The sequence below is a fragment of the Carlito syrichta genome, unplaced genomic scaffold (assembly GCF_000164805.1).
Source record: "Carlito syrichta isolate Samal-C Ts95f unplaced genomic scaffold, Tarsius_syrichta-2.0.1 Scaffold129867, whole genome shotgun sequence".
NCBI lineage: Eukaryota > Metazoa > Chordata > Mammalia > Primates > Tarsiidae > Carlito > Carlito syrichta.
Genome location: NW_007073963.1, coordinates 19,266 through 31,987, shown reverse-complemented (window position 1 = coordinate 31,987; position 12,722 = coordinate 19,266). Strand labels below are relative to the sequence as shown.

General features: G+C 40.6%; 1 protein-coding gene across 2 annotated transcripts in view; it reads left to right on the top strand.

The window, feature by feature from the left end:
• The first annotated feature begins 8,091 nt into the window (after positions 1–8,091).
• COMMD10 (COMM domain containing 10) overlaps positions 8,092–12,722 on the top strand; it is a 7,806-nt gene continuing 3,175 nt past the window's right edge. Inside the window, exons 1-2 of one of the 2 annotated variants that reach the window (XM_008048929.1) lie at positions 8,092–8,206; positions 9,589–9,679. In XM_008048929.1, coding sequence (XP_008047120.1) covers positions 8,166–8,206; positions 9,589–9,679 — 132 coding nt within the window. In that variant the 5' untranslated portion in view covers positions 8,092–8,165. Of the gene's footprint in view, positions 8,207–8,490; positions 8,754–9,588; positions 9,680–12,722 lie in introns of those variants that run through there. The other variant, XM_021707980.1, reaches the window with a different exon arrangement.

Here is a 12,722-nt window from a genome sequence, read left to right as displayed (position 1 = left end):
GAGAGGATGTGGTGAAAAGCAAACACTTCTACACAGTTGGTGGGAGTGTAAACTAGTACAGCCTCTGTGGAAAACAGTGTGGCGATTCCTAAAAGATCTAAAAGTCAACCTTCCATATGACCCTGCAATCCCCCTACTGGGAATATACCCGAAAGAACTCAAATCACTCTATAAAAAGGATACCTGCACACATATGTTTATTGCAGCATTGTTCACAGTAGCAAGAACATGGAAACAACCGTGCTGCCCATCAAAAGAAGACTGGATAAAAAAAAAAAAGTGGTACATATACACAATGGAATATCACACAGCTATAAAGAAGAACAAAATCATGAACTTCACAGCAACCTGGATGGAATTAGAATCTATAATACTGAGTGATCTATCACAGAAACAAAGAACTGAGTGTCACATGTTCCTACTTATAAGTGGAACTTTAACAACTATCATAATACTATAAGAAAAAGGATTGACAGTAGCAGGAAACTGTGGGAGTGTGGGGGGTGGGGAGATGGGATTGGTAGTAGTGGGAATCTGCCTGTAGAAGGGGGGCATACCTCATCAGCAAGGGTAACTGTACAATGATTATTTGTATACGTAACCCTGAATTGTACCCTACAATTTTAAAATTTTTAAAAAATGGCAGAAGCACTAAAAAGCATCAAAATTGATGAGTTCAAAAACTGTTTTGAGCAGTGGCAAAGCATCTTAATAGGTGTATTTGCATCAAATGGGAGAGTACTTTGAAGGACTGAAGATTAAACATGCAAGAATAAATACACACATTTTTAATTAATAAATTCTGGATTTTTTTTCGGGTCCTCCATCCCAAATTTTGTTTGGTGCCTAGACTAAAGATACCACACATACAGCAGAGAGGCATAACAAGATTTATCACTCACATAATGAGGTTTTCTGAGAAGAGCAGAGCAGATACCCAAGAAGATCCAATAATTTCTTATGAGAGCAGGGAAAGGCAACTAGCTTGGGGTTTTATGGTGCTTAAGGGTTGAAGCCAAGTTGATGGTTTCCCATGCAGTCAGTGGTATACGTGGTTTGAATTTCCCACCAGTGTCAAAGGAGGGAACACCTGGACTTCCATAAAATTGCCCTGATGTGGGGCAGAAGAAGAAAGAGGGAGAGATGGGGCTTAAAGGCTGTCAGCAGTCAAATCTCAAAAACTCAAACTCTTTCTTACAATATTTGAATGTATTTTTGTGTCTATTTTGGGGTTCTTTGCCTTAGGGATATAGTGATCCTTAGGTAGGTGCTTCTCTGTTATTAGTATCTTTTGTGTTTGTCTCATTCCTTTGCATTCACTATGAATAGCTCTTCCTCTCTGTCAATCATTCAATTTGAAATTTGGCCTAGTCTTGTTCTTGCAGTTTCTAATTTAGATATGACAGAAGGCCAGGCACAGTGGCTCAAGCCTGTAATCTCAGCACTTTGGGAGGCCAAGGCGAGAGAATTGCCTGAGCCTGTGGTTTCGTGACCTGCCTGGGCAACACAGTGAAACCTTGATTCTACAATAAATCAAAATATTAGCTGGACATGGTAGCATGCACCTGTAGTTCTGGCTACTTGGAAGGCTGAGGCAGAAGGATTGCTTGAGCCCAGAAGGTCAACACTGGGGTAGCTATGAGCATGCCACTGCACTCCAGCCTGGGCAAGGAAGTGAGACTCTACCTCCAAAAAAAAAATAGAAGATGATGTGTTTTTAATCCCTAATTTCTTTCTTTGGTTTTGTGCTTTACATCTAATTTTGTTGTTTTATTAAGTTGGCTTTTGGTCTTGTTCTACTGAATTAATTTCCTCATTGAGTTGTATCTTCAGGAACATTCACAAGGGATTTTTATCTGTATTTTTGTATGCTGTATATACCTTTATTTCATGTATTTTTCTGTAGGATTATTGCATAGCTGTTGTGCCACTTCTTCCCATCCCATTTGTTTTTTAACATGGACAGCTCTGTCTAGACCTCTATTTTCTCTGATGTTGTGTCTTCATGGTTCTTTTGTCTATTCATGTGAGATTAATTTGTCTTTCCAGCTAGCATACCAACCTGATGGCTCAATGTTGCATTCTATCAACTTTCTAAAAATAAAAGCTTAGGGGAAGCTATGACCTGAGGGTAACATTTGTTAGTGGATTTTTTTCCTTTCTCAGCTCTGATTAGGATTCAGTTCCCTGGAAGGGGCATGTCCAATCCATGAGGGGATGTCCCTAGGCTTCAGATGTATAGATTCAGAGCCTCTTATTCCGCCTGAGTCAGCTCTGGTCTTCATTTCTCTATTTTGTTCTTTTATTTCCACTTACTATAGGGAAAGAACAGGGTGCCTGTGGGCTTCAGCCAGTGTTAACAATAAGGCAGGGAAGCTGAGGAAAGGCTCTTTTCACTGCAGCTTCTATGTAGTCCTTTCCACTGGCTTTTTGACTCAAAGTGTCCTTTTTTCTTATTTTCTCTTTTATCTTCAAATTTGCTAGCTCCCTCTTTACCATTTGAGATAATTAGATGTTTTTTTTTTTTTTTTCTGTTTTACTGCTTTACGTTTTTCCTCACTCAGATGTATTAAAAGACTGACTCCTGGAGCTCCCTCCACCAAGTTCCACATTGGCCCTCAGGAACATATAGTCTCCAGGGATTTCCCATGCCTTTTTCTTGACTGACTGATTACCTCTAATTCTGCTCCTCTTCAAATTGGAGGATATAAAGATAATTCTCATGGTTTTGTGGAAACCTTTTCCTAGCACTGTTTCAGCAAGTTGGGGACCACATTTAGGACCCAGCTTAGTTAAGGCAGGAGCTCTGTTTCTTTTCTTGTCGGAATTTTCTTTCAAGTGCATTATTCAGTTTGCTTCATTCCTTGTTTGCTTGCTGTTGATGTGTAGAATTCTTTTTCCTCTTGTTTATTCGTAGTGTCTGCTATTTTTAAAATTTCCTTTACTAATCATTGGGTAAAAGGTAGTCTGTAATCTTTTCTGACTCTGACATGTTTGTATGAAAAGCACCATCTGATTCTTTTCAAAGTGTTCACTGGTGAAAATTACTAAAGAAACCACTCAGTCTTTCACACATCTTACATGCAAATGTTAGTTCTGTTAACAGCACAAGCCTTTGGGAGGTAGAATGAAGGAAACTAGGTGCAAATGAAAATAGAGGGGTGATAATTTGAGAAGGTTTTCAACTTTAAGTTTGAGAATAGATTAGAAAGGTATCCATTTATATACCATAAATGTATTTTGTTTACACTTTAATAGAGGTTTCCCTCTCATCTCTCCCCCACTCTCCAAATGGGTAAGAGTGGGTCTATATAAATACTGTATTTAACGGGAAAATGTGGCCTACATTGATACTATTTTTTTCTTTTCTTCTTTTCTCAACTTATTTATTTCCACATTACAGTCTGATATGCAAATACTCAAATAATAGATGATGTTCAAGCATTTTTTATTCCTCATGTATATCACATTAAACAGGGACATACATAGCCAACTCATAAATAAAAAATATTGTAATTTAAAAACTTCATTTCCCTGGGAATCTGGGGAGAAAATGTAGAACAAACAATGACATATTTAGAAGATTGTTCTTCAGTTATATCCCAATTGATTCTCTCACACCTATGAGGCAAGTGCTGACTACAAAGCTAAAAACAGAGCTAGAAACTGCATCTTAATGATGGTGTGGAGAGGGAGAAGTGTGTGTTCAGTGTGGAGGTGAGGAGGAAAACTGGGCCAATGACTTTTGCAAGCGAATGTGACAAAGCAGTGAATATTAAGTTTGCATTTTATAGTCAGTCTGGCAGTAGGGCAGGGATAGTAGGAAGTTTTAGTCTTCAGAGTTCATGTAGGTTTAAAGGAGACTTCTGGGAGAAGAAAGTCCCAGATCTTGATTTGCTTTTATTGAGCGTCAAAAATATAAATCATGCCGGTGGGGAGAGGGTGAGTGCTCACTGAGGCTGTAGGCAGAGACCACAAAGAAGCCTTTCCAAACAGGACAAATCTCATATTCAGAAAGAACTGTTAACTCCCAGGAGGTAGGGCAGGCTGACACCAGACTTCACTCCAACCTGTGTATTTGGGATAACTAGGTGTATGTGAATTGAAAAAGCTGCAAAATAAAGACTGAAGCACCCAGAAACTCTTGTTTTGAGATGCCACTAAAGGATAGAACTATCTTTAAGTGAAGTACCTCCATAGATAAGCTCAGCCCCACTTGTTACCCACACTTCAGCACCTTGCTCTACTTTTCTGGCAAAAAGACCTCTGGAAACTCTAAATAGTTCCCATGGTCTTAAAGCCTCTGTCACTCACTGCCACCCTTGGCAGGGCAGGGGGAGATGGAAGGGACTGAGAGGGATATGGGCAGGGACTGAGTCACAGGTTCCTCTTCTCCTATCACTGCAGGACTCAGTTGCTACTCTACCGAACCCATGGAAGCTCTGGATTCTCCAGTGAGTGTGCCCAGAATAACTAGGTGACACACCCCAGAAGTGCAGGAGTGGTGTGAGCCATAGGACAAATTCTGGCAAACAAGAGAGAAAAAATTGGAAAGAGTTTACAAAATTTCTGTCCTCCACTTCTACTACTAGGCTATTCCAAGACACAGTGATTCCAAGTGAACTCTCAGGAGATATATTTCCACAGTACTGAGAAATAAGCTAGGTTTTGAAGCTAGTTGAAAAATGTGCCACTTTGTATTTGCTTTCTTCCTGCATCTTCTTACTTTCCTTTTACCCTCGCTTCTATTTCCCTGCAATTATAGCCCCCAATGAGGCACTAGCATGCAACTCAAGTTATTTTCTAGAGAACCAAGGCAAATACAGAATGTAAAAAAAAAAGGCAGACAGTGAAAGTTTATATTGAAGACAAGGACATGACAAGGAAGACTGAAGTATGCAGCATGGCTCAGTAATTATATCAGGGGAAGCAGATCTGGGCTCTGGATTCATCATCAAGATGGGTTGACAAATTTAGAGGTAAAAGTAGAGAGTGGTAGAGAGTGTTGGCCACCTGAGACCCAATCACCATCACTTCATAATATGACCACATAACCAATGTGGACTTGTATCCCCTGAATCTAAAAGAAATACAAAGAAAAAAGAGTAGAGAGTGGTTATAAAATTCTACCTCCAGGAGGTACATTTCCTGTTCTATAGGAGGTGGCAACAAAGACAACCAAAAGGACCTTTCCATGGACATATAGGCCTATACCTTGGTGAGGTTCTCATTTGAGAATTATCCACAGCATTGAGTCTTTGTAGCAACAAGTGGTAATGAGAAATAATCAGCCATCATTAAAAATGAAGAAAATTGAACATCTGAAGCCCAATCTCAATCAGACTGCAATATGCTTATATAACAAACAGGCACTTGTATCTCCTGAATCTAAAATTTAAAAAGTGAATTTAAAAAATGAAGATAGAGTGAGTGGCTCTGTGTCTACTGAAGACTCTCTTTTGTGAAAAACTTAGAAGCCTGTGTTTTGTTTTCTAAGGAGAATAGGGTAGGGTGATTCTTGTATATACATATCACATTATTAAATTCTTACCATGGTCCAGGGGAGCAGGTATTATTCTCATCCTCATTTTACGGATTAGGAATGCGAAACTTAGTGAGGTTAAGTACTATGTCCAAGGTTACACAGATTTGCTCAAAATCCAAGCTATTTTTAAAAATTGTTGTTGCTGTTTTGTTTTGAGTCAGAATCTCACTGTCACAGAGGCTGGAGTGCAGTGGCAAGATCATAGCTCACCACAGCCTCCTGGACTCAAGCAATCCTTCTGCCTCAGTCTACTGAGTGGCTGGGACCACAGGCGCATGCCACCATGCTTATTTATTTATTTATTTTTACTTTTATTTTTGTAGAGACAAAGTCTATGTTGCCCAGTCTGGTCTCCAGCTCCTGGGTTCAAATGCCTCCCAAAGTGCTGAGATTACAGACATAAGTCACCACGCCCAGTCCCCAGGTAAGTTTTTAAAGGCAACCCAAGAAAAGGTGATCTTCATTAGAGACTGAAATAGTTTTAGCTGGTCAGTGGCTCTGCTTCAGGCAATGAATCAAGCCAAAGGAGAAACAAGTCAAAGGATGAGGGTACCGGGACTTTTTCAAAGTTGCAGGTAAGGCAATCTTGTTTGGATCAGAAACCTATAATTTATGTAGATTCACATACATCCTTTTCAAATATGCATAAATCGGGGAGTGTGTGGAGTGTTGTAGAACTAAGTGCATTTGTATGTGTTCAATACACTGTATAATTGACTCAATTATCCATGTGAAGATTATTCACTTTTAATTTGCAATCTGGCTTCTCCCTTCAGTTAGGGTGTGTTTAGGTTGCTCCAGGAATGCCAACTAATTTAAATAATAATTTAAGTAAAATATAATTAGGAAGGAAAATTAAATTCAATCTTTTGCCAGCTCTTGAAGATTCTATTGCTGAAATGCAACTCTAATCCATTCGCGATCTTTTCATTCCCCAGTGTCTTTTTAATACTACAGAATATTATTGCTATCCAAAGATTATTGCAGTACTTTCCTCAGTAGCTTTCCTGCTTACCTCTTTCCAATCCAATCACCATTCTGCTGATAATCACCTTAACCAAAATAAACCCCCCAAATAAACCAACTACCACAAAATAAACCAACTACCACAGCTCCCATCACAAAATTTATTTGCTTGAAAACTAATGAACAGGGGAAAAAAAGCACTTAATTAATGGCTACCCATTTCTCATCAGATTAAGTGCACATGCCACAACCAGTCATCAAAGGCTTCTTCTATCCTAAATTCCTGATTGTTCTTCAAACTCCATTCAAACTGCCCTTCTACCCCTGGGCCTTCACCCACTTTTCTCTATTGCCCTGAAACATGCTATCTCACCCTCCTCATCTCTGCAGACCCGATGCATAGGCCACCTGCCCCAGGAAGCTTTGCCTGATCCAACATTCCATGCACTTCACTCCTCTCATCTCTGAAACCCATTATTGAACTTACTTCTTGATTTTTTTCAAAGACAGACCAAGGTATTAATATTTGTGGAAACATGTTGGCTCTCTAGTCTTGGATGAGATCCTTAACTGCACCCTCAGTGGCGATTCATCCCTGCTACTATAGACTCTAGCGAGGGGTGCAACAGATACTTGTCCATTGGAACTGCTAGCATACCATGAGAGCAGAATTTTAGTCTTTGGCATCCCCAGTGCCTAGCACAGTGCTTGGTACTTAGTAGGTGCTCAGTGAAAAGCTGAAGGAGTTAAATGAGAATGCAAATACAGGTGGGGTTGATGGCACAGTGCTCAGGATGGAACTGGAGGCACTACCCATCCTGTGGCACAATGCCCCACATCCTGGCACTGAGCCTACACCACCCTCCTCCCGGTCAGCCAAACGTCGGGGAAAAAAAAAATACACAAAAACACAGGCCCTACCCAGGTGTGTACATACAGTCTTGCATACACACACACACACACACACCACCTATCCAGGTACGTACATAGGGGCTTGTTTAAACATATACACACACACATTACCTATCCAGGTATGTGCACATATAAATAAAAATATAAATACATAAGTATAAATATATGCTCATCCTACACACATATACACGCACATCACCTATCCAGGTATGTACATAAGGCTTGTTTAAACACACACACACACACACACACACACACACACACATCACCTATTAAAGTATGTACATATATACACATAAAATAGACATATCAAAATAAATAAGTATGCTCAGTCGTACACACACATATCATCTATCCAAGTATGTACATATGCTTGTTTAAACATATATACACACACAATATCCAGGTATGCACATAAATATATAAACATAAATAAGTACCAGTTTATGCTCAGCCTTACACACACATAATCTATCCAGGTATGTACAGACACATATCATAAATAAATAAACATATATGCTCAGGCTTCACTCCAACACTGTTAGAGTGGCGTGAGACAATGGTGCCGCCGCTGGGCCCTCCGTGACCGCAGGAAAGGTCCCCGGGGGCTCGGCCCGCGGAAGCACGACGACGCTGGCGGGTGCGGCGCCACTTGGGCCTTCGGGGCTTCCGTCCGCCGCGGCCGCCATTGGCTGGGCTGGGCGCAGCTGTCAGACGGCGCTGGGGCGAGGGAGCTTCGAGGATGGCGGCGTCGGCAGCGCTGATCCTGAGGGAGAGCCCCAGGTAGCTAGGCGCTCGCCGTAGCCGCGCCCAGGATGGTGCGGACGAGGGCCGCGCTGGAGTGTCCCTGTTGCCTGCTGCCCTGCTGCCGCGGTGGGCCCGCGTGGGAGGGTGGCTGCCGAGCGCAGGGCCGGCTCTGCGGGTGCGCGGAGAGCGTGGGACCGTGCCGCCGCTCTGCCTTCGCGGCGCTGCTCCAGCGGAAGGCTCACGACCGCGCCCGGCAGCCGAGGCCTTAGAAAGGCGCGCTGTCTGTGTCGCCGCTCGCCGAGTTTGGTATCCGGAGCTTCCAGGCGCTGCCGTGAGTGCCGCCGGGTCACGTGGAACGGCATTCGGTTTCCCATTTCAATTGGCTTTCAGACCTTCTGAGGAGAAAGGCTCACGCTGGTGCTCCAAAGGTCTTTAATACCTAACATGTGTTAATGCCCCTTTAAAGTCAAGATCGAATAGGCCTCAAGCCACTAGTTTTTGGCTGGTAACAGTGTCTAGCCAGACTTTGGGAACGGAGTTTTTTGTTCCCATTTTATTTATTTTCAGTTAATTTCTATTTATGGTAGGTAAAGTTGGCTGTCCGTGGTTGTGATGTAATGTTTTCTTTTAAAATAAAATTGTTTAAGTAAAATGACACAGTTTAATGAAAAAAGTAATACAGGCGGTGTGTGGATACAGAAAAGTACTGAAGAATATAGGCAAATGATTGAATTTTGAGAATATCTAATTTGTGCTTGAATTGGGCAAAAATCCTCCTGAAGAGAGTTGTCATTATAAAGCTTTTCCTTTTTCTGGGTTACTTTGGTTACTGATAGCTTTCCTTTCCTCATCCCAATGTTAGTGAACACAAACTAAATCATTAAATTGTATCCAACATAAGTGTAGTAGAATTGTTCACATGATATCATTTAAACAGGGTTCTAAAACAGCTGTGTTTTTAGTAGCCCCCAACGGTTTTGTATGTAGTATTAAAAAAATTCCACCATTTGCCATGCAGTATTACTTATGTTTTTGTTGTAATTGCATTAATTGCTGCTTCCCGCATCCTGCTCCTGTCAGAGTTCTGTTCTGGGTTAAGTGGTTAATAAACACTCACTGTTAAATTAATGCCGTTCCCCTTCAGCATACCAGTGTCCCCTAGTAGTTTGCTTTGCCCACAAGAAAGAGAAAATTTGCCAAATGGACCTTCTCAACAAAAGTAATTTTGGGAGCATCATTTTGAAAATGTTCAGATTGTTCTGCCTTTTTTGCTGGCTGTAATTTGGTTTCCATTATCTAACTCAGACTTACTATATAGCAGTCAGAGTTACTAAAATGAAAACTTAATGTACAACTATAGTAAGTACAGTTCAACTTGGAAAACTCATTTTAAAACTTTGTTTTACAAATTTATTTAGCATGAAAAAAGCAGTGTTACTGATAAATGCACTAGATATAGGAAGATTTCCACGGTTTCTCACCCGGATTCTTCAAAAACTTCACCTGAAGGTTTGTATTTTTGTATTTCTCTAGCTTATAATACTTTCTTCTTATTTCACTGAAAGTCTGTGTTATTATTTGAAGAACTTTTTGCAAAGTATGGTGTTCTCTAGTGTGTTCCCCGGGCCACTGGGGCTATGGAAGATTTGATGTTTCATGGTCAAAAGTTTGGGAAGCTCTATCTTCAGTAAAGTTCTTTTTTTTTTTCTATTATGGAACTTTTCATAGTATTTTACAAGCTAGTGTTTGTGGTAAAGTATTTAAGGGGCAGATATGACATGTAACATTTTCCAAATGTGTTTGACCTTGGAACTGTTTTATTATGGTATATGTTTTGGAATGAATAGTCTGTGGAACATGTTTTAGAAAAATTCTAATTATATTGTTTCATTATTTCCCCTTAAAAATAATTCTTTGGTATTTGCTATCAACTATATTTAATATTTCATTTAATTTTGCTCCACTTTCCCATTTATTTATTTATCTATTTTTTGAGTTGGAGTCTCACTCTGTCGCCCAGACTGAAGTGCAGTGGCCACTCCCGGCCACCACATCCTCGACCTGCTGGGCTCCGGTGATCCTTCCGCCTCAGTCTTCCAAGGAGCTGGAACTACAGGCACGCGCTACCACACCCGGCTAATTTTTTGATTTATTGTAGAGATGAGGTCTCGTCTGCCCAGGCGGGTCTCGAACCCGCGGGCTCAGGCAATCCACTCTCCTCAGCCTCCCAAGACGCGGGATTACAGGCTGAGCCACCGAGCCCGGCTTCCCTTTTATTTTAAGGGTGTGGTTGTTTTGGACATGTGAACATTTATTAATTCACTACCTGGTCACCCATCCAAGTAAATTTCTTTATCAGGTTATAAAAATTTAATTCCACCCGGCACATATTTGTGGAGCCTCCACTAACTGCTCTGCATGGTACCCCATCCAGCAAGAATCAAGAGTCGGGCCCCTTACTCTTTTCTCTTTCCTGGACATCAGCCATCCCCAAAGCCATACCCTTTCTCCTTCTGAAGTTTTTCTCAAGTCTAAGTCCTCCTTACAGTCTCAGGTAGATCCTTGCTATCTCTTTGATAGATGACTGTAGTTACCTTCAAACTGGTTTCCCTGCCTGTAATCTTCTTGTGCCCTATTGCTTCTTCATAATACTATCCCAATTTTTTTGCTATGAAAACTATTGATCATATTTTTACAGGTTTCAAAGCCACCAGTGACTGTCCATTGCTCCATGGAGAAAAGTTCAAAATCCTGAACATTGTGTATAAGACTCATTTTACTATGGCTGCAACCTGCATTCTTCCCACTTTCTAAGTCCTCCAATCACACTTGATGGTGCCTTTTTACTACCATGTGCCATGAGCATTTTAAACTATGTGTCTGTGTGTATATGCTTTCCCTTGCCTACTAATGTTCTTTTCCCCTTCTTTATTGTGTAAACTATTCTTCCTTCAAAGATTTCCCAGCAGTTCTCATTCTCAGCAGTGTTATTTTTTTTCCTTTTGTGTTTCTAGAACTCTTGGTTCATTCTCGCCTCACTTTAGTACTACACTATAAGTATTTGTTTCTTGAGTAGAAGGCAACCACATCCCTAAATCTCTTAACCAACCTACCTTCCTCTGGTTTTAAATATCTTGGGGAGTATATTTTACTCATCTTTATATTTCCCATACCTAATACATTGCTACTTATACAGTTGACACTCAGTAAATGCTCTTGGTGTTAGTTCTTTTCCTTACCATGGCAGACATAAAACAATGTAGGTCCTGTATTCCTGGCTATAAGGAGTTTGTGATATAGATGGAGAGAAAGGAGGAACAACAACAGCTGCAGCAACATTCTGTGGTATTTGTAGTTTATGTTGCTTCCTTGTGACTGGAACAGTTCTAATGACTTTGCATTATAACTCATCTAATCCTTACAGCAACTTGAAGAAATAGGTAATGTTGTTACCTTTATTTTATTCATGAGGAAACTGAGGTAGAAACCAGTTAAGTAATTGACCCAAGGTCGCACAATTAGTCTGTAAGGCAGTCTTGCTCTAGAATCCATTTCTTAACTCATTGTACTAAACCTCAGCAAAGAGTGTGGAATGTTTTATAAATCAGACTGAGAGTGAATGATGCAGGCAATAGATACAGAAGTTCTGTTTTATTTCCTGAGTGTATAGCTGCCATAAATATGTCAAATGGTATGGAACGAGAAACTCATACACATCTCTCATTCTTCATACTGAGGAAAGATGGAGTACCTTCAGGGAAAGTTGTGATGTATAGTTTGTCTTTGACCCTCAGTCATATGTGAAGTTAATGTCTATCTTAGAGTTAACTGAGTGACTGAAGCATTCCACAGAGGTGCTTGAATGGTGTGCCGTCAGAGATAGGGAAGTGGAGATGAGAAGATGTGCTTGTTGGGAACTGAAGCTACTTGGGTTAAAAACATATGTATATGAATACTTGCCTGCTAAGAAAATATCAGGAAAGGTGTACATTTTTTTTTCTGGACAGTTTCAGAGGATCTTCTAGAGGCTCTTAAATCAAGTTTGCAGTGAATTTCAGAATCTTCCAGTTTTCTCTTATGTACCCAGATTTGTCAAGTTAGCCTTTGCCTTGAGACAAGCAGAACCTGTAAGACACTGGAACGAACACGAGGCAGGCAAATTGGTGAAGAGGTTTGGGGGGTTTGTTGCCACTCTGAATGTCATCAGCTTAGCATTTTGATTTTACCCAGTTTAATCTGTTTATGGGCTGATGATATCTGTTTTTGTACAGACGGTTCCTTGGAATCCTTAATATAAATCAACATGAGGAAACTAAGACAGCTTAGGTTTAGAATATGGGCATGCCTGATTATGGATCTGGGATTCCTTTTTGAACTGGCCACCTCCCTAACTCGTCCTAGCATATAAAAATATGTGAGAATTTTTTTTTCTTTTGGTTTTTTATAATATTTGGTGGGTGCTGCTGACATTTAATGTTCAGGGACTTTTTTTTTTTGAGTTGGAATCTCACTCTGTCGCCCAGACTGGAGTGCAGTGGCCGCTCCTGGCCAC